We start from the raw sequence: 22,630 nt of genomic DNA, 5'->3' as shown, positions 1-22,630 counted from the left end.
GGGTACACGTCCGCCCTGTGGAAGCATGGGTTCTCCCTGAGAGCTCTGGTTTCCTCCCACATTCTAAAGACGTACCGGTTAGTAGGTTAATTGGTCATTGTAAATTGTCCTGGGAAGGAGCGCCTTTGGTAGCAGTGAGGCTCAGTTTACGTTGGGGTTGCTGGGCAGTGCAGCTCAGGGGCTGAAAGGCCTGTTCCATGCCGTATCTCTAAATAACTCAACACAATATCACTCAACGATCAACTCAATCCAGAAAAGTGTGAACTGATTCACTTTGGCACGTCATACTCCAAGGCAGAGTACAGGGTCAGGGTTAATGTTCGGATGCTTAGCAGTGTGGAGTAACAGGGGGATCTAGGTGTCCACGTCAATACGACACCATGCTAGTCCAGTTCACTGCTTCATTAGTGGGACTGACATTGGAGGAGCTGGGTAGCCTCAGTTGTCATGAGGACCAGGCCCTCATTCCTCTTGCAGCTGCCCAGGGAAGGAGTCTCTGAAGCTGATGTGGGAGAGAGCTGGGGTCCTTACTGGGTTGGGAGGGTGGGGGGCTTGTGACTCCTCCTGTCAGTGCTGCTCTCCAGTGTTTGCTCGGTGGAAGATGAGTTGGATTGTGTTCATCTGTGGCTGCACCAGCGTGTGATGAAGCATCACACTGTACCATCTATCTACAGGCCATGACACTCAGGGACTTGGGCTTTAGTATTATTTTTATACATTTTTTTGTAACTATGTTTTTCTGCCGTTGTAATTATATGTGTTTTGTGCTGTGTGTGAGTGTTGGTACTGTGTTTTGTACCTTGGTCCCATGAGCATTGCTGTTTCATTTGGCTGTATTCATGGGTATGGTTGAATGACAATTAAACTTGAACTTGAGCAGGTCAGCTGGGAGAGTGGGCAGAGAAATGGCAGATGGAGTTTATCCCAAACTAGATGTATTTTATGAAGTTAAATCAGGCTGGATTTGGTGCCTTGAGGAGCCGTGTAACACAGTGAGACCAAGATGTACATATAAAGTATGTAGTTTGCTGGAAGTGGTGGCACAGACAGAGAGAATGCTGAAGGGAGAATATGACCTGTTTGCCTTTATCAGGCAGGGCACTGAGTACTCCAGGTCACAGCTGTGCAAGCAGTGTAGCGGTTAGCATAACACTTTACAGCGCCAGCAATCAGAAGCTCCGGGTTCAATACCCACTGCTGTCTGTAAGGAGTTTGAATGTTCTCTCCGTACCCACGTAGCTTCCCTCCGGGTGCTCTGGTTTACTCCAGCATCCCAAAAGACATGCAGGTTGGGTTTAGTAAGCTGTGGGAATGCAATATTGGTGCCATAAGAATGGCGACACTTGTACGTCCTCAGACTGTTGGTCTTTGATGACACTGATAAGTAGAGATTCCTTGCTTGTAGCTCCATGGGGCTTTATCAAATATCCCTGTTTAGGACTACCATAGGTGAAACCCACAGTCACAGCCATGGGTACTTTAGTATTGTCATGTACGGCTGCCGCAAAACGCCCATTTCATAACACGTGCCAGTGATATTAATCCTGAATCATCTCACTGTATGTTTCAATGTACACGTGACAAATAAAGCTACTCTTTCATCTTGAAAGTCAGAGCACCACAGTAGCTTAACAGTTAGCACGATATTGTTACGTCTCGGGGATCAGAGTTCAGTCCCAGAGTCATCTGTGAAGAGTCTGTATGTCCTCCCCATGGAATGTGTGGGTTTCCTCCCACAGTCCAAAGACGTACAGGTTAGTAGGCTAATTAGTCATTGTAAATTGTCCCGTGATTAGGTTAAGGTTAAATCAGGATTGTTTGGCATTGCTGGGGCAATGTGGCTCAAAAGGCCTACTCCGTGCGGTATCTCTAAATAAATAAAGTAATCTGCATCTATTAACTGAGAAGCAGTTGTAGTTAAACTCAGATTAAAAATTTGAATGTTGTACAGTATCCCAACCCTTGCGTGCATGTTCTGTGTTCCCAGGCAAAGTCCATCTATTGCATTACAGCTGTGAGTTAGCGAGTGTCTGAATTGTTCAGAGCTGTGATCACCTTGACTGAGAACCAGCACACTTACAGCAGTGCCTTATTTGGTCTGCAGTTAACATGATGTGAATTAGTCATTCTACAGTTGTAGAGCTGGCTCATTCTGACTCACGCCCATCTCCTCTAGTTTAATTATCATCTCAGCTGCACACAGGTGGAACCAATTCTCTCCGGTTAGTTGGAGCCTTGAAGAAACTCTCCTATGTCAGTCATGAGCAAAGCTTCAACTTTCTGGTCAAGAGATTCTGGTTTCAAAAGGTCTTGATGCATCATCCAGAGCAGTCACATTATATCTGCGTCCGCCACTTCCTGTGGAGCTCATTACTCACCCAAAAAGTTAAATCTTTCTCCCCTCAAAGCCCTTTAGTTTTAGATTCCCTACCATGGGCAAAAGACTGACCTTTCACCTTACCTCTGCCTCTCTTGATTTTATAAATTTTATAAGGTCACCCCCTCAGCCTCCTTTGCTCCAGGGAAACCTGTCCTAACCTATTCACCCTTTCCTTACAGCTCCAGCCCTCCTGCCCCCCCCCCCCCCCACCAGTCCTGTGGAACTTTCCTTCACTCTCTCCAGCTTCATCATGTCCTTCCTGTGGTGTGGTGACCAGAAATGGACAAAATGCTCCCAGTGAGGCCTCATCAATCTCTTGTACAGCTGGAACGTGATGTGCCCACTCTGGTACTAAATGTCCCAGCCGATGAAGGCAAGTGTGCAAAATGTTTTCTGCACCGTCTTGTCTAACTGTGCCTCCACCTTGAGGGAACTACATTCAGTGGTCACTCTGCTAGGCACAAGAACGGAACCCGGTGTGGCCTTCTGCAGCTGTGGCCCGTCCACTTTAAAGTTCAATGTGTTGTGATTCAGAGATGCTCTTCTGCACACCACTGTTATAACGTGTGGTTGTTTGAGTTACTGTTGCCTTCCTGTCAGCTTGAACCAGTTTGGCCATTCTCCTCTGACCTCTCTCTTTAACAAGGGGTTTCCATCCACAGAACTGCCACTCACTGGATGTTTTTTGTTTTTTTTTGTACCATTCTCTGTCAACTCTAGAGACTGTTGTATGTGGAAAATTCCAGGAGATCAGCAGTTTCTGAGATGCACAAACCACCTTGTCTGGAACCAACAATTATTCCATGCTCAAGGTCACTTAGATCACATTTTCTCCATTCTGATGTTTGGTCTGAACAAAAACTGAACCTCTTGACCATGTCCACATGCTCTTATGCATTGAGTTGCTGCCACATGATGGGCTAATTAGATATTTGCATTAACGAGCAAGGGTACCTAATAAAGTGGCTACTATGTGTATGTACTTCAATCCTTAGATCTGCCTATTTTATAACACTCCACAGCGTCCTGCCCCGCTTTAACTTCCCAAGATGTGTCACTATGCTTTTGTCCGAGTTAAATTCCATCTGCCATTCCTTGGCCCACTTCTCCAGTTGATCTAAATCTGCTTATAACATTAGTCAACTAGGATAGCGGTGAGCAAAATGCTACACAGCGCTAGTGACCAGGGTTCAATTCCCACCACTGTCTGTGAGGAGTTTCAATATTCTCCCTGTGACCATGTTGGTTTCCTATTGGTGCTCTGGTTCTCCCTCCCACCCTCAAGATGTGCGGGTTAGTAGGATGTGGGTGTAATTGGGCAGTGCAGGCTCATTGGGGTGGAAGACCTGTTACCACGCTGCATCTAAAAAGACAGAACTCCTTCAGCCAGAGGGTAGCAAATCTGTGGAATTCACTGCCACAGGGTGCTGTCGAGGCCAAGTCATTGGGTATATTTAAAGCAGAAGTTCATAGGTTCTTGATTAGTCAGGGTGCCAAAGGTTACGGGGAGAAGGGAGGAGAATGGGGTTGAGAGGGATAATAAATCAGCCATGATGAAGTGGCAGAATTGACTAGATGGGCTGAGTGGCCTAATTCTGCTCCCATGTCTTATGGTCTAAGAAATTACTACATTAAGTAAAATATACCCATGCCTGTGTCAACCACAAATTTGGAGATGATCTCATTGTTTGTGGGTGATTTCTGTGCACAGTACAGCCTCGATGTCTCCAACAGTACAGGGTTGACTTCACTCCAAAGCCACTGAAAATCTTTGGGAGGTTATAAAAGACAGAAGAAACTCTCCACCTACCACCCCTTCTCCTCCCACTCCCTAGGAGGTGACCAAGATGATTGCCTTTAAATCTGTGGATGAAGACAGACACGAGGCCATCAAAATAAACCAAGGAAGAGAGGCAAATGATCTCTGGTAGATGGTGAAGGAGGGATTGACATGGGTAAATTCTTTACACAAGAAGTGGAGAGCCAGCACCTTAAGCCAGGGCAACAGTGGTAAATAGCAAAGCACATCTGTACAGAGTGATCAGTAGAAAGTGTAGGGAGATACACAGAGTGGTGGGTGTGGGAACCCCTACCTGGGGCGGTGGTATAGGCAGATACATCAGGGGCATTTAAGAAACTTAGATATACACATGGACAATAGAAAAATGCAGAGCCACATAGGAGGGAAGGGCTAGATTGAATTTGGAGTAGGTTAAAGGGTTGGCACAACAGAGTGGGCTGAAGGGCCTGTATCGTGCTGGAATGTTCTGTGGGATGTGGGGCAATGGAAGTCAGATGCCTCAGTTCAGGAAGATTTGCCTCGTAGTTCCAATCACAAGAACTTTCCTCACTGTGACCATTTCATAATTCTCTTCATACAAACACATGGCGAAGGATTATTTTAAACTTGAAAGGAGATGCCTGTGGGGCTATTTAGAGACAGATAAACATTTGGTGTCTTGATAGCGTAACGGTTAGTGCAACGCTATTACAGCTCGGGGTATCAGAGTTCAGAGTTCAATTCCAGTGCTGTTCTGAAAGGAGTCTGTTCCTCCTCCCTGTGAAACGCACAGGTTTCCCCCCGTGCTCTGGTTCCCTCCCAGAGTCCAAGAGCATGCTGGGTAGGCTGATTGGTCATTGTAATTTGTCCCGTGATTAGGTTAGGGTTAAATCAGGGTTGTTGTGGGTTGCTGGGGGTGCTGTGGATCGAAGGGTTGGAGAAGCCTACAATGTGCAGTATCACTGAATACTGGAGAAGACACGCTCAAGATGAGAGCGTGACGGTTTATAGGAGATGTGCGCGGCAAGTATTTTTAACCCATGGTGGTGGGTGCCTGGAACGTGGTGGTAGACCTGATACATTAAGAATTCAGGAGGCTTTATGATAGGCACATGGATATGCAGCGAATGGAGGCATGTGGACATTGTGTAGGCAGAATGGATTGGGTAGATGTTTAAATAGTTAGCACAGCCATGCTGGACCGACAGGCCTGTTTCTGTGCTTTATTGTTCTGTGTTCTTTCCTTTAGCCAGAGGGTGGTGAATCTGTGGAATTCACTACCATGGACAGCTGTGGAGACCAAGTCATTGGGTATATTTAAAGCTGAGGTTGATAGGTTCTTGATTAGACAGGGAGTCATAGGTTAAAGGGAGAAGTCTGGAGAATGGAGTTGAGAGGGATAATTAATCAGCCATGATGGAATGGTGAAACAGACTCAATGGGCCAAATGGCCTGATTCTGCTCCTGTGTCTTATGGTCTTGTGTTCTAGGGTTTGGTGGGGAGATTCTGGGGATGATGAATCCTCGAATCAGTGAATTTTTCCGTGACAGGTGAGTTGTGGAGTCATAGAGCACTGCAGTAGGCCTTTCAGCCCATCTAGTCCATGCTGAACTGTTAGTCTGCTCAGTCCCATAGTCCTCCATACCCCTCCCATCTACATACCTATCCGAATTTCTATTAAACATCCACGGCTCTGTCGGCAGCTCATTCTACACTTGCTCCACCCTCTGAGGGAAGAAATTCCCCCTCAGGTTTTCCTTAAGTGGAAAAAGCTTGAGCATTAATCCAGTCTATACCCCTTATAATTCTGTATACGCCTCATTATGTGCCGTGTCATATGACATGGGAAATCAAGATCTTCCATCTGTGTTTAACCTGAGAAGTTCTAATAAGTTCTTTAAAACTTTTGCCTGTCCATCTCTTGAAGTAACTCACGAATGTCATGTGCTGTCGACTGCCACTTTTTCTTCCAACATTTTTTTCCCCTGTCGAGCAAGATGTTTGAGCTTCTCTTTGCTCAGTACATATCCCAGAAATTCCAGCTGCCGTTTCTTGATTGATGATACCAGCTCTCTTCTTATTCCGGCTTTTTGCAACACTTCCTCATTTGTATACATTCTCACACTGCTGTATACATCCATCAAATCTCTCCTCATTCTCACACTCCTGTGTACATCCATCAAATCTCTCCTCATTCTCACACTCCTGTGTACATCCATCAAATCTCTCCTCATTCTCACACTCCTGTGTACATCCGTCAAATCTCTCCTCATTCTCACACTCCTGTGTACATCCGTCAAATCTCTCCTCATTCTCACACTCCTGTGTACATCCATCAAATCTCTCCTCATTCTCACACTCCTGTGTACGTCCATCAAATCTCTCCTCATTCTCACACTGCTGTATACATCCATCAAATCTCTCCTCATTCTCACACTCCTGTGTACATCCATCAAATCTCTCCTCATTCTCACACTGCTGTATACATCCATCAAATCTCTGCTCATTCTCACACTCCGGTATACATCCATCAAATCTCTCCTCATTCTCACACTGCTGTATACATCCATCAAATCTCTGCTCATTCTCACACTCCTGTGTACATCCATCAAATCTCTCCTCATTCTCACACTCCTGTATACATCCATCAAATCTCACCTCATTCGCACACTTCTGTGTACATCCATCAAATCTCTGCACATTCTGACACTCCCATATACATCCATCAAATCTCACCTCATTCTCACACTCCTGTGTACATCCATCAAATCTCTGCTCATTCTGACACTCCTGTATACATCCATCAAATCTCTCCTCATTCTCACACTCCTGTATACATCCATCAAATCTCTCTTCATTCTCACACTCCTGTATACATCCATCAAATCTCTGCTCATTCTCACACTCCTGTGTACATCCATCAAATCTCTCCTCATTCTAACACTCCTGTATACATCCATCAAATCTCTACTCATTCTCACACTCCTGTGTACATCCATCAAATCTCTCCTCATTCTCACACTCCTGTGTACATCCATCAAATCTCTCCTCATTCTCATACTGCTATATACATCCATCAAATCTCTCCTCATTCTCATACTGCTATATACATCCATCAAATCTCTGCTCATTCTCACACTCCTGTATACATCCATCAAATCTCTCCTCATTCTCACACTCCTGTGTACATCCATCAAATCTCTCCTCATTCTCACACTCCTGTGTACATCCATCGAATCTCTGCTCATTCTCACACTCCTGTGTACATCCATCAAATCTCTCCTCATTCTCACACTCCTGTGTACATCCATCAAATCTCTCCTCATTCTCACACTCCTGTGTACATCCATCAAATCTCTCCTCATTCTCACACTGCTGTATACATCCATCAAATCTCTGCTCATTCTCATACTCCTGTATACATCCATCAAATCTCTCCTCATTCTCACACTCCCGTATACATCCATCAAATCTCTCCTCATTCTCACACTCCTGTATACATCCATTAAATCTCACCTCATTCTCACACTCCTGTGTACATCCATCAAATCTCTACTCATTCTCACACTCCTGTGTACATCCATCAAATCTCTCCTCATTCTAACACTCCTGTATACATCCATCAAATCTCTACTCATTCTCACACTCCCGTGTACATCCATCAAATCTCTGCTCATTCTGACACTCCCATATACATCCATCAAATCTCTCCTCATTCTCACACTCCTGTGTACATCCATCAAATCTCTGCTCATTCTCACACTCCCGTGTACATCCATCAAATCTCTCCTCATTCTCACACTCCTGTATACATCCATCAAATCTCTCCTCATTCTGACACTCCAGGAAACTACCCACCATGGATCAGAACTGAAGAAGCCTCTCGGATGAGTGGTGAAACATCTTTTAGACAACGCAGCATCCAGTTGCCTTGATTTACCACTGCTTGATATACAGTGACCTGGATGCCCGAGAATTTTCATAGATATATCTGCAAATGCAAATATAAATAAATGGCAATAAATAACAAGAACATGAAATAACAAGATAAAGAGTCCTTAAGGTGAGATCATTGGTTGTGAGAACACCAGAAATAGAATGAGTGTAGTTATCCAATCACAAACAAGAGAAAATCTGCAGACGCTGGAAATCCAAACATCACACATAAAATGGTGGAGGAACTCAGCAGGCCAGGCAGCATCTATGGGGGGGAAATTACAGTCGATATTTCAGGCTGAGACCCTTCAGCAGGAGTGTAGTTATCCCCTTTTGTTCAAGAGCTTGAGGGATAGTTGCATCTGTGCAGCATTTGTCATCAAAGATCCTCACCACCCAGACCATGTACTTTTCTCACTGCTGCCATCAGATAGAAGGAAGAAAGGTGCATGGTGGTGAGGATCTTTGATGACAGATGCTGCGTTTTTATGGCAACATTTCATGTAGATGTGCTCAGTGGTTGGGAGGACTTTACCAGTGATGTACTGGGCCGAATCTGCTACCTTTTGTAGGATTTTCTGCTCAAGAGCATTGGTGTTCCTATACCAGGCTATAATGCAGCCAGTCAGCACTCTTTCAGCCACATATTCATGGAAGTTTGCCAATGTTTTTGATAACATGCCAAATCTCTGCAGACTGCTGAGGAAGTAGAGTTGGTGGTGAGGTTGTGGTGACAGATGTTAAGACCTCAGACAAAGTCAGGAATCAAAAATGTTGAACATGATGCAACCTTAGCCGCACATATTTCAGTGCGAGTAGTATCGTAGGAAAGGCAGCTGAGGGCAGGGCAATGGTTCGACATCTGGATTATGATATTGTAGCCTTTAGTAAGACCTGGGCCAGCAGGCGGTGGAATGGCATCGGCACTGGACTTCAAGGCAGACGATCCTGAGGTCATAAAGAGCTGCAAAGTAAGATGGCAGCTCAGTGTTTCAGGGTTCCATTGTTTTAGACAGGACAGAGCGGAGGGGTGGTGTTACTAGTCAGGGAAAATGTCATGGCTGTGCTCAGTCAGGACAGCCTGGAGGACTTGACTAGTGAGGTGGTGTGGCTGGAATTGAGAAATAAGAAAGGTATGACCACATTAATGGGGTTATATTACAGACCATTTTCAGTCTGTGGGATTTAAAGGAACAAATTTGCAAAGAGATCACAGACTGATGTGAGAAATATAAGGTTGTGATAGTAGGTGATTTAAACTTTCCACATGTTGACTGAGACTCTTGTACTGTAGAAGGACAGATGGGATAAAGTTTGTCAAATGTGTTCAGGAAAGTTTTCTTCATCAGTTTGTACAAGTCCCAAAGAGAGAGTTTGTGATACTTGATCTGCTATTAGGGAATGAGACAGGGCAAGTGACAGAAGTTTGTGTAGACACTTTTCATCTGGTGATTATAATGCCATTAGTTTCAAATTAAATATACGAAAAGTTAGGTCTGGTCTGTGGGTTGAGATTCTAAGTTGGAGAAAGGCCAACTTTGATAGTATCAGAGAGGATCTGGCAAGTGTGGATTAGGACAGACTATTTTCTGGCAAAGGTGTACTTGGTAAATGGGAGGCCTCAAGATGTGAAATGTTGAGAGTACAAAGCTTGTAACAAAGCCGTTACAATAAAAGTTAAGGGTAACATGTATATGTGATTTTGGTTTTCTTGAGATATTGAGGCTCTGCTTAAGAAAAAATAGGAGGCGCATTGCAGGTAGAGGCAGGTACAAGGGAACAAATGAGATGCTTCTATGGTATTACAAATGTAAGAGAACACATAAGAATGAAATCAGGAAGGCTAAAAGAAGGCATGAGGTTGCCCTAACAGACAAGGAGAAGAATCCTGAGGGATTCTATGGATATGTTGAGAGCAAAAGGAACAAAACTGGTCCTCTGGAAGACCAGGATGGTGAGCCATGTGTAGAGCCAAAAGAAATAGATCTTAAATGGATTTTTTGCATCAGTATTTACGCAGGCGACACATATAGAGTCTGTAGAAGTGAGGCAAAGTGGCATCAACCTCATGGACTCCATACAGATTACAGGAGGAGGTGTTTGCTGTCTTGAGGCAAACCAGGGTGGATAAGTCCCCAGGGCCTGACAAGGTGTTCCCTCAGACCCTGTGGGAGACAAGTGCAGAAATTGCAGGGTTCCTAGCAGAGGTATTAAATCATCCTTAGCAACAGGTGGGGTACAAGAGAATTGGAGGATAGCCAGTGTTTTTCCACTGAGGTCATGGGTTAAGGGTAAAAGGTAAAATATTTAAGGGGACATGAGGAGAAACTTCACTCAGAGGGTCATGAGAGTGTGGAACGAGCTGGATGCTAACTTGATTTCAATGTTTAAGAGAAGTTTGGAGATGTACAAGGAAGGTAGGGGTGTGGAGGTCAATGGTCCTGGTGCAGGTCAATGGGAGTAGGCAGTTTAAATAGTTTCTGTATGGACTAGATGGGCCAAAGGGCCTGTTTCTGTGCTGTTCTTTTCCATGACTGTGTCTCTAAACTCATCAATATACTCATTGGTTTGGCCTCCACAGCTGTCTGTGGCAATGAGTTCCACAGATACACCACCCTCAGGACAAAGAAATTCCTCTAAAGGGATGGCCCTCTATTCCGGAGATTCCCAACCTGGGGTCCATGGACCCCTTGCTTAATGGTATTGGTCCATGGCATAAAATACGTTGGGAGCCCCTGAGGCTGTCCCCTTAGATACTGGACTCCCACCACAGGAAACATCCACTCTATCCTGGAGGCAAAGATTTTCCCCAGAGGACAGTGAGGGTTTGGATCTCTCTCCCCTGGTTTACACTTGCTGACATTGTCTGGGATTGAGATTGCTGGCTTTCTGGAGAGCAGGATTAGGATTCAAGCACAGGGGGTGAGAACGTTGATGAGAAGTCTGCAATAGGAGAGCGAGAAAGGGCTTGAGTGACCTGTTTCTGCTGGTCCCAACGTCTGCACTGCAGAAGCCAGCCAGAAAGGAAACGCAGTGAAACAATGACAGATTTCACACACGAGCTGATTTACACGTTTAGGAAGGAGCCTCCTGTGAGACTTCCTCTCCTTTCACGGAGCAGCAAGTAAATAATAATTTTCAGCGCAAAATATTTCCTCCTGGTGCGGGCAGAGCTGATTAATTTTCCTCCTGGTGCTTGGGACGGGGAAGTCAGAGTGAGCCAAGATCAACAGCATGACAACGTCATGAGGAAGGTAGTGAATAGCGAGGGGTAGGTCCCCTCCTGTTTAAAATCTGGGCAGGGACCACACAAGAGCAATGTGTTCTATAGCAGTTTGCCAAACTGTAGGCAATGAAGATCCGAATCTGGTTTATTATCACCAGCATGTGTCATGAAATTTGTTAACTTAGCAGCAGCAGTTCAATGTAATACATAATCTAGAATAAATAAATAAATTTTAGTACAGTATATGTACATTGAATACATTAGAATTGTGCAAAAACAGAATTAATATATATTAAAAAATTGAGGTACTGTTCATGAGTTCAATGTCGATTTAGGAATCGGATGGCAGAGGGGAAGAAGCTGTTCCTGAATCGCTGAGTGTGTGCTTTCAGTCTTCTGTACCTCCTACCTGATGGTAACAGTGAGACAAGAGCGGGCCCTGGGTGCTGGAGGTCCTCAATAATGGACGCTGCCTTCCTGAGCCACCGCTCCTTGAAGATGTCCTGGGTACTTTGTAGGCTAGTACCCAAAATGGAGCTGACTAGATCTACAACCCTCTGTAGCTTCTTTCAGTCCTGTGCAGTAGCCCCTCCAAACCAGACGGTGATGCAGTCTGTCAGAATGCTCTCCATGGTGCATCTATAGAAGTTATTGAGTGTATTTGTTGACATACTAAATCTCTTTAAACTCCTGATGAAGTATAGTTGCTGTCTTGCCTTCTTTATAACTGCATCGGTATGTTGGGACCAGGTTAGATCCTCGGAGATCTTGACACTCAGGAACTTGAAACTGCTCAATCTCTCAACTTCTGATCCCTCTATAAGGATTAGTATGTGTTCCTTCGTCTTACCCTTCCTGAAGTCCACAATCAGCTCTTTTGTCTTACTGACGTTGAGTGCCAAGTTGTTGCTGTGGCACCACTCCACTAGTTGGTATATCTCACTCTTGTACACCCTCTCGTCACTACCTGAGATTCTACCAACAATGGTTGTATCGTCAGCAGATTTATAGATGGTATTTGAGCTATGCCTAGCCACAGTCAAGTGGCTAAAAGTGGAAACTTTCGCCCAATTGAAGTTTGAACATGGTTGTAATTTGGCAGGCATGGTGGACAGCGTGTGAGTATAGCACAGTTCCAGACTCAGCAGTATAAAGGTGACCCCATTATCTGTTTAGAAGAAATTGAATGTGGTCTTGAGTTTGGATGGGACACAGGACAGATGGCAGATGGGACTGATCTTTAGCATCTTAGCTAAAAAGACACCCTCCCACAGTGTGACCCTCTCTCAATATCACCCTCTCCCACAGTGTGACCCTCCCTCAGTACCACCCCTCCCTTAATACTGCCCATTTCAGGACTGAATAGGAACAGAGATTGACCCTGTTCACCCCCCACCTCAACACCCCCCTAGGTACCCACACCCATTCCCTCATCTGAACCCCCTCCTCCATCCTCTCCCCACCCTCACCTATCTTGTCCTGTTGTCTCCTCTCCTTCTGCTCTCTACCCTCATATTCGCCTCACCTTTTCTATCTTTCTCCCCACGCCTGAGCATCCCAACTTTGAACACACCCTGCCCAGGGAAGGAATTCCTTGTCAGATGTGTCCAAAATGGAAGAACCCCCACCTGTCCCTCTCACCTCCCCACCCCCAGTATGTCAGACCACACCCCCCCTCCCCCGGGCTCCAGCATTATACATTACAATAAGCTCACGTCTTGTTCTTCTAAACCACAGCTCGTGGGAGGTCTGGGAATGGAGAGATGGTGAGAGTTTGTGTGAGGTAGGGAAGTTGCATTGTGGGTAAGAGATTCGTGGGACAGATGGGACAGGGTTGAAGATCTTTCTCAACATCTCTTAAATCGTTCACAGAACATTTGCCTCTATTCTCAGCTCTTCAGTATGCGCAGTCATAGGGCACGGAAACAGGCCCTTTGGCCCAAATGGTCAGTACTGACCAAGATATGTGCCAGTGTTCAGCTCACAGCCTCATAAACCTTTCCAATCCATCCACATGTCCAACCGTCTTTCAAACAATGATAATGTACCTGCCCCATCCACTCCCACACACCCACCAAACTGTGCTTCAGGAAAAATAGCTGGCCCGGAAGTTACTCTTAAAGGAAAAAAGTTGTAGAAGGTTGAGTGAGTGAGTGTGTGTGTGTGTGTGCGTGCGTGCGCGTGCATGAGAGAGTGACCCTCTGTGTGTGTATATGTGAGAGACTCTCTCTGTTAGAGTGTGGGTGTAGGTGTCTGCCGGTTGTGTTGTGCTCAGAGCTGATGAGAACATGAGCTGTTTCTGTAATGTGCCTGGAATCCTGGCTGGTTATGTCATTTTCTGCACGGTTTAATAAACAGCAGAAAGAACAGCGGCCCCTCCCTTCCTAGGCAGGCTCTTCGCCAACTCCGTGTGGTTCTGATGGGTCAATAGCCCAAGAGTTTTACAGGGGGTTCTCCAGGGCATGTTGCTCAGGGTCCTGCTCTGGGGGGCGGGGGTGTCGGGGGGGAAACAGTCTCGCAAAACAATGTACCCTCCTTAAATTATCATCATCTCTCTCCTCTCCTTCGACACTGCCCTTCCCACCATGTGAACTTCCCTCAGTTTGAGTCATTATCAACATGAGCTTGCTGTGCACATATTTCCCCTCCCTAACCCTTGCTCCCTTCTCCCTCGCCCCCCCCGCCCCCTCCCTCCCCCCTCCTCCCCCTCTCCACCCCCGCACCCCCGCCCCCTCCCTCTCCCTTCTCCCCTCCCCCTTGCTCCCCTCCTCCCCTCTCCCCCTCACTCCCCCACCTCCCCCTCGACCCGCCCTCCTCCCCTCCCCCTCCCTGTCACACTGTCTCAGTAAGTGTTTCTGTTCCTCCCCCCAGTGCCTGATCATTGGGGCCGGACCCTGTGGCCTCCGAACCAGCATCGAGCTGGCACTACTGGGTTGTAAGGTGGTTGTGCTGGAGAAGAGGGAGACCTTCGCCCGAAACAATGTTCTTCATCTCTGGCCGTCCACTATTCAGGACTTGCGAGCCCTGGGAGCCAAGAAGTTTTACGGCAAGTTCTGTGCCGGAGCGATAGATCACATCAGTAAGTATGCCTCACTGCAGATTCACAGTCAACTTTGTGATCACTCTTATGTGAAATTTGTTGTTTTACAACAGCAGTACAGTGCAAACGGTGGGAACCAGGGTAATCCTGGAAACCGGGATTCTCACGTCAGTGGTAAGGAAGAGTACATGGAAAGAACTGTGAGGGATGGGATTTATGAGCATTGGAAAACCCTGGCCTTTTTACGGAGAGCCAGTATGGCTTTGTGTGGTGCGGGTTGTGTCTCAGTAACTTGATTGAGTGTTTTATGATGTGATGAAGGTAGAGCTCTGGATGTTGCGTCCATGGAATTTCGTAAAGCATTTGACAAGGTCCCTAGTGAATTGACCTTTTGGATTCAGAACTGGCTTGCCATAGAAGACAGGGTAGTGGTGGAAGGGTCTTATTCTAGCTGGAGGTCTATGATTACTGGTGTTCCACAGGGATCTATATTAGGACCTCAGCTGTTTATGATCTACATGAATGACCTGTTGAATGAATGTAGATGGGTGGGGTGGTAAGTTTGCGGATGATACCAAGGTTGGTGTTGTAGTTAGTGTAGAAGACTGGTAAAAAATACGGTGGGATATAGATCAGTTCCAGATGTCAGAAAACCGTAAGACATAGGTGCAGAATTAGGCCTTTCAGCCCATTGAGTCCGCTGCCCCATTCCATCATGGCTGATCCATTTCACTTTCAACCCCATTCTCCTGCCTTCTTCCCTTAACCGTTTACTCCCTGACTGATCAAGAACTTATTTACCTCTGCCTTCAATATACCCAGTGACCTGGCATCCACAGCTGCCTGTGGTAACAAATTCGACAGATTCACCACCCTCTGGCTAAAGAACTTCCTCCTCATTGCTGTTCTAAATGGACGTCCCTCTGTTTTGAGGTTTTGCCCTCTAGTTCTAGTTTCCCCCACCAGAAGAGACGTTATGTTCTCACCCTCTCTATGTTGGCCTTTCAACATTTGATAGGTTTCAATAAGATCTCCCCCTCATTCTTTTAAATTCCAGACAGCACAGGCCCAGAACCTTGAATCGCTGCTCATGTGATAACCTTGTCATTCCCTGTTTCATTCTCGTGAACCAGCTCTGAACCCTGTCCAACATCAGCACATCCTTTCTTAAATAAGGGGCCCAAAACTGCTCACAATACTCCAAGTGAGCTCTCACCAGCACTTTATAAAGCCTCAACATTACATCCTTGCTTTTATATTCTCGTCCTCTCGAAATGAATGCGAACATCACATTTACCTTCCTCACCACGATTCAGTCTGCAAGTTAACCTTTAGGGAATCCTGCACAAGGACTCCTAAATCCCTTCGTGGCTCTGAATTTTGAATTTTCTGCCTGTCTTGAAAATAGTCTACACTTTTATTCCTTCTACACGACCACTGTACTTAATCTGCCACCTCTTTGCCCATTCTCTTCATCTGTAACCTCACTGCTTCCACAGCACTACCAGCCCCTCAGCCATCTTCATATCATCTGCAAACTTGGCCTCAAAGACATCAATTTCATCATCCAAATCATTGACAAAAAGTCTCGGTCCTGACACAGACACCTGTGGAACACTACTAGTCATCGGCAGCCAATCTGAAAAGGATCCCTTTATTCCCACTGTTTGCCTCCAGCCAATCAAAGGCCTTCTGAAAATCCAAGTACCCAACATCCTCCGATTCTCCTTTCCCTGTTATTTTTTCAAAGAATTTTAACAGATTTGTCAGGCAAGATTTTCCCTGAAGAAAATTATGCTGACTTTGGTCTATTTTATCACATGCCTCCAAGTACCCTTAAACCTAATCCTTAACAATTGATTCCAAATTTCTCAACCACTGACATTAGGCTAACTGACCTAAAATTTCCTTTCTTCTACCCCCCCTTCCTAAAGAATGAAGTTATATTTGCAATTTTCCAGTCCTCTGTAACCATTCCAGAATCTATTGATTCTTCGAAAAGTTATTCCTAGTGCCTTCACAATCTCTTCAGCTATCTCTTTTAGAACCCTAGGGTATAGTTCATCTTGTCCAGGTGACTTAAAGTATCTACCTTCAGACTTTTCAGCTTCTCAAGCACCTTCTCGTTAGTAATAGCAATTACACTTGCTTCTGCCCCCTGACATTCTTGAATTTGGGTGGAGAAATGGCAGATGGTGTTTAACTCAGCCAAGTGTGAAGTTTTGCACCTTGGTATGTCAAATGCAAAGAGACATACACTGTTAACGGCAAGGCCCTTACCAGCATTGATGAGCAGAGGGATCTTGGGGTTCAAGTCCATAGCTCTCTGGAAGTGACTACGCAGGGTGGTTAAGAAGGCATATGGCATGCTTGCTTTACTAGTCGAGGCAGTGAGTTCAAACATCAGGAAGTTATGTTGTAGCTTTATAAAACTCTAGTTAGGTCTCATTTGGAATATTGCATACAGTTCTGGTTGCCCTGTTGTAGGAAGGATGTTGAGGCTTTGGAGAGGGTGCAAAAGGGGTTAGAGGGCAAGATGCAGCCTGGATTAGAGGGCACGTGCTATAATGAAAAGTTGAACGAACTTGGGTTGTTTTCTCTGGAGCGGCAGAGCCTGAAGGGAAATCAAATAGAGGTTTATAAGATTATGAGAGGCATAGGTAGAGTAGAGAGACAGTATCCTTTGCCCGGGGTTGAAATGACTAACACTAGAGAGCATGCATTTAATATGAAAGGGGGGTAAAATTCAAAGGAGATGTGAGGAACAAGTTGTGGTACACAGAGAGTGCTGGGTGCTTGGAATGCACTGCCTGGAGGAGGCAGAAGCATAGAGACTTTTAAGAGACGTTTAGATAGACACGTGAATGTGAGGAAAATGGAGGGATCTGGGCATTGTGCAGGCAGAAGAGATTAGTTTATTTGGCCTTTTGATTTCTAATCTAATTGGCTCAGCACAACATTGAGGGCTGAAGGGCCTGTTCCTGTGCTGTACTGTTCTTGTATTCTAAGAGAAAACATTGGCCACCTCTATTGCCTGAGTGGACTCACATCACATTGTCCAACGAGGGGGCAGTGCTGAGGCATTCTTGCTGAAACCCCCTTGCTCTCCAAAGCCCACACTCTAGACCAGCTGTCTGACCTGGCTCACATGCAGTTTGTACTGTGCGGTACCGTTCTATGTTCTTGAGAGCCATATAACTCTACAGCACAGAAACAGGCCATTCAGTCCATCTAGTCTATAGACTCTGCCAAACCATTAATCACGCCACCTGGACCATTCCCCTCATATCTGTATATCTATCCAAATTTATAGAGTCTATGTTAAAAGCATCAAAATAGAACGTAGCAGCAGAGTACAGGCCCTTCAGCCCGCAATTTTGTGCCAAAGTTGAAATGTCAGTAATGATGATTTCTGTCTGTATTTCTCACTGCCTTGTTAAAACATCCAGCAGAATCAAAGACCCCTCCCACCCCAGACATCTCTGTTCTCTCCCATCAGACAGAAGATACAAAAGTCTGAAAGCAAGATGCACCAGGCTCAAGGACAGCTTCCACCCCACTTCTATAAGACTAATGGTGGTTCCCTAGTACAGTAAAATGAGCTCTTGAACTCACGAGCTATCTTGTAATGACCTTGCACTTTGTCTACCCGAACCACACCTTCATGGTAACTGTTACACTTCATTCTGCACTATCTTGTTCTATCCTAGTGCACTGTGTAATGATCTGATCGGTATGAACAGTATGCAAGACAGGTTTTTCACTGTATCCCCATACGTGTGACAATAATAAATTCCAATACCAATTAAATAAATAATGCATACAAAGGAATAACCTAACACACTGAGTGTCTGCAGGCTCCTGTATCTCCTCCTGGATGGTAGCAACGAGGAGCAGGCACGTCCCAGATGGTGAGATGCCACTTCTTGAGGCTCTACCTGTGCCTCAAGATGTCCTTGACCATGGGGAAGGTTTTGTCTGTGATGGAGATGGCTGAATCTGCAACCTGCAACCCTCTGCAGCCTCTTTCAATCTGTGCATTGGAGCCTCCGTGCCAGGCAATGATGCAACCAGTCCGAATTATAGGAAGAATGTGGAAGAATTGGAGAGGGTGCAGACGATGATAGAGTCACAGAGTCATAGAACAATACATCACTTAAACAGGCCCTTCAGCTCAGTTAGTCTGTGCCAAACCATTAATCTGCCTCGTCCTGTTGCTGGAGTTAATAGTGTTATTCCTATTCACTCGATTAGCCAATCTCACATGGGAGGAGTTCACATTCTGTACAAGTTGTGTTAGCAATAAGGGTCGGTGAATATCCTGCAAGACTAGTGTCCTTGTGTGCTCTGCAATCTCTCTCAATGTTGCACCTTCCCACTGAGTTACAACTTAACCATAACCCTCCTTATCCCTCTCATCCCTGTACCAATCCAACTTTCTCTTAAATGTTGAAATAGACCCCACTTCCACCACTTCCATTGGCAACTCGTTCCACACTCTCACCACCCTAGAGTGAAGAAGATCCCCTCATGCACCCCTTAACTGTTTCACCTTTCACCTTTAACCCATGACGTCTAGTTGTAGTCTCACCCAACCTCAGAGAAAAGTCTGCTTGCATTTACCCTATCTATACCCCTCAGGATTTTGTCTTTCTCTTTCAAATTTCCCCTCTATCTTCCACATTCTAAGGAATAAACTCCTAACCTATTCAGTCTTTCCCTAAAACTCAGGTCAAGTCCTGGCAACATTCTTGTAAATTTTCTCTGCCCTCTTTCAATCTTGTTTACATCTTTCCTGTAGGTAGGTGACCAAAACTGCACACAATACTCCAAATTAGTCCTCACCAATGTCTTATACAACTTCAGCATAACACCCCAACTCCTGTACTCAATAGGATACATTGATTTATGATGGCCAATGTGCCAAAATCTTCCTTTACGATCCTATCTACCTATCCTATCCTATTCACATTCAATGAATTATGGATCTGTATTCCCAGATACGATTTGGCGAATTCCTAATATGATTTGGCGGTCTGAAGCGATAAGCAGTGCAGCTGATTCATATCGTTTCATACCACCAAATTATATCGTTTCCTCTGAGGTGGTTGGGGACCACTGATTTAAACCACTTCCAACAACACTAATAAACCTGCCCACAAGAATTTTGGTCCCCTTCGGATTCAAGTGCAACCCGTTCTTTTTGTACAGGTCCCACCTGCCCCAGAAGAGGTCCCAATTATCCAGAAATTGGAATCCCTATTCCCTGCTCAATTCTTCAGCCACATATTTATCTGCCAGCTCATTCTACTCCTATCCTCACTGTCACGTGGTACAGGCAGCAATCCCAAGATTGCTACCCTCGAGGTCCTGCTTCTCGGCTTCCTTCCTAACCCCCTGTATTCTTTTCTCAAGACCTCATCCCTTTTTCTACCTACGTTGTTGGTACCGATGCGTACCATGACTTATGGCTGCTTACCCTCAGGATATTGTGGACGTGCTCAGAAGCATTGTGGACCCTGGCACCTGGGAGGCAAACTACCATCTATGTTTCCTTTTTGCGTCCACAGAATCGCCTATCTGTCCCCCGACTAAAGAGTCCCCTATTAATGCTGCCATGCTCTTCAGTTCCCTGTCCCTCTGAGGGTCAGAGCTAAAGGCAATGCTGTTGCTTCTCCCAGGCAGGTCATCCTCCCCTACCAGTAAACAAAACTGAGTACGTTGTTGAGGGGAACGACCACATGGGTGTTCTCTACTTTCTGACGTTCTCCATTCCCTCTCTTGACAGTCACCAGTTTATCTGTCTCCCGTAGCCTTGGGACGACTACCTCCCTCTGGCTCCTGTCTATCACTGTTTCACTTTCCCTAACAAGCCGAAGGTCATCGAGCTGCAGCTCCAGTTCCCAACACGGTCTCTAAGGAGCTGCAACTCGATGCACCTGGTGCAGATGTGGCCATTGGGGAGTCTGGGAGTTTCAAGACCCTATTCTCTCAAGATTTAAATAAGATTTAAATTTTACTTACTTTGCCTCTGCCTGTTCTCGCTGAAGCCCTGTTGAGCCAAAGCCTTGCCACTCTGCCTCAGACTACCCGACGGGTCCGCTAGGCGCTACCTCTCTTTTATAGAGACTGAGTTTTACAAAGCTCTTTGCCAGTCCCGTGTGTGAACAATTCTGTTGCACCTGTGCAGTGCTCCCGTTGAAATGCTTCCTGCATTTTAAAGCTCTTTGCTGTTCCTGCTCAGTACTCCAATCGACCAGCATCAGTTCTGTGCCTCACAGCTAGTCACAGTCCTCCAGTCAGGAAGGCGACCATCTACTATGATGCCATGTCTCCTGAGGATGCCTAGGAGTGAAGATATGTGGAAGGTGATAAGAGGCATAGATTGAGTGAAGAGCCAGGGACTTTTTACCAGGGTGCAAATAGCTTATAGAAGGGGACATAATTTTAAGGTGATTGGAGGAAAGTATAGAAAGTATGTCAGAGGTAATTTTTTTGTGGATGGAATTGTGGGGTGGTGTTAGAGGCAGATACATTAGACATATTTCGGAGACTCTTAGACGGGCATCTGGTGACAGAAGAATGAAGAGCTATGTTGGAGGAAAGGATTTTGGAGTAGGTTAGAAGGTTAGTATAACATCATGATCTGAGGGGCCTGTACTGTGCTGTACTGCTTGATGGTTTAATACTCTCCACAGTACATCTGTAGAAATTTGCTAGTCTTTAGCGATGGGCTGAATGTCCCCAATTACTAATGGACGTACTCTTTTTTCCGCTGACAGGTATCCGCCAGCTGCAACTGATCCTCGTCAAGGTGGCCTTGTTGTTAGGGGTGGAGATCCACGTTGGTGTGGAGTTCCAGCAGTTACTGGAACCCCCTGAAGACCAGGACACAGAAGGTCAGTTAGATCATTTCTCTCTCTTGCATGGCCCTCGTCAGTTCTGATGCTCTTGCCCCATCCCCTCCCTGAGTGTTCCCTTCCCTGAGTCTTCATATGGCAAAATCTTCAGGCCTGGTTTTGTCTTCCTGGCCATTCGGCTATAGAAGGCAGCTCCTGCATGTCTTTGGACTATGTGAGGAAACCCACACGGTCACGGGAAGAACATACAAACTCCTTACAGACAGCGGCGGGAATTGAACCCGGGTCACTAAAGCAGTAAAGCATTTATGCTCGTTGCTGCACCACCATTATAGAGTATTATCACCAAGGATGAAATGCTGAGGCTTTATAAGACATTGGTCAGACCACACAGAGTATTGTGAGTAGTTTCGGAGCGCTTATCTACAGAAGGATGTGCTGATGTGGGAGAGGGTCCAGAGGAGCTTTATAGGAATGATCCCGGGAATGAAGGAGTTAAAATATGAGGAGCATTTGATGCCTGTGGGCCTGTGTTCACTGGAGTTTAGAAGAATGAGGGGGGATCTCATTGAAACCGATGGAATGTTGAAAGGCCTTGATAGAATGTTTCCTATGGTGGGGGAGTCTAGACCCAAAGGGCAGAGCCTCAGAATAGAGGGATGTCCATTTGGAACGGAGATGAGGAGGGATTTATTTTGCCAGAGGGTAGTGAATCTGTGGAATCCATTGCGGAATAGAACTGTGGAGGACAAGTCATTGGGTACATTTATGGCGGAGCTTGATAGGTTTTTAATTGGCAAGGGGGTTAATGGTTATGGGGAGAAGGCAGGAAAATGGAGTTAAGAGGTCTAATAAATCAGCCATGGTGGAATGGTGGAGCAACTCAATGGGCTGAATGGCCTAATTCTGCTCCTGTGTTCTAAGGTGGGAGACTGAGGTTGAGAAACGGAAAGAAAGTCAACGGTGATTGAATAACACGTACTAAATGGTGGAGGGACTCTGAAATTTGGGCAACATGGTACAATTACAGCAGCAGCTGCAAGATCAGAGTTCAGTCCTTGCTGCTGTCTGTAAGGAGCCCTGTACGTTCTTCCTGTCACCATGTGGGTTTCCTCCGCATGCTCTGGTTTCCTCCAAAGGTGTACAGTCGAGGGTTTGTGGCTTGTGAGCATTCTATGTTGGTGCCCGATGCATGGAGTCATTTGTGGGCAGCCCCCAGCACAGCCTTGGACCGTGTTGGCCACTGACACATTTCACTGTATGCTTTGATGTACATCTAACAAATAAAGCTGATCTTTCATCTTTATCTTTGCAAGTGAGGCAGCAAGACTTCCAGCATCTGCACAGTCATTTGTGTTTATGAGCTGATTTTGAACGTCGGGCCAGACTTGATTCAGTTCCTATATC

At 45.7% G+C, this 22,630-nt stretch overlaps 1 protein-coding gene across 13 annotated transcripts in view; it reads left to right on the top strand.

The window, feature by feature from the left end:
- The window catches only part of LOC140729753 (F-actin-monooxygenase MICAL2-like), a 261,577-nt gene that overhangs the window by 85,249 nt on the left and 153,698 nt on the right, over positions 1 to 22,630 (top strand). For all 13 annotated transcript variants that reach the window (XM_073049926.1, XM_073049935.1, XM_073049934.1 and 10 more), the window contains exons 3-4: positions 14,195 to 14,402; positions 21,146 to 21,262. In XM_073049926.1, coding sequence (XP_072906027.1) covers positions 14,195 to 14,402; positions 21,146 to 21,262 — 325 coding nt within the window. The remainder of the gene's footprint in view (positions 1 to 14,194; positions 14,403 to 21,145; positions 21,263 to 22,630) is intronic.

The sequence above is a fragment of the Hemitrygon akajei genome, chromosome 6 (genome assembly GCF_048418815.1).
Source record: "Hemitrygon akajei chromosome 6, sHemAka1.3, whole genome shotgun sequence".
NCBI classification, from domain to species: domain Eukaryota; kingdom Metazoa; phylum Chordata; class Chondrichthyes; order Myliobatiformes; family Dasyatidae; genus Hemitrygon; species Hemitrygon akajei.
The sequence above is the reverse complement of the archived record's forward strand: the minus strand, read 5'-3'. Positions and strand labels throughout refer to the sequence as shown.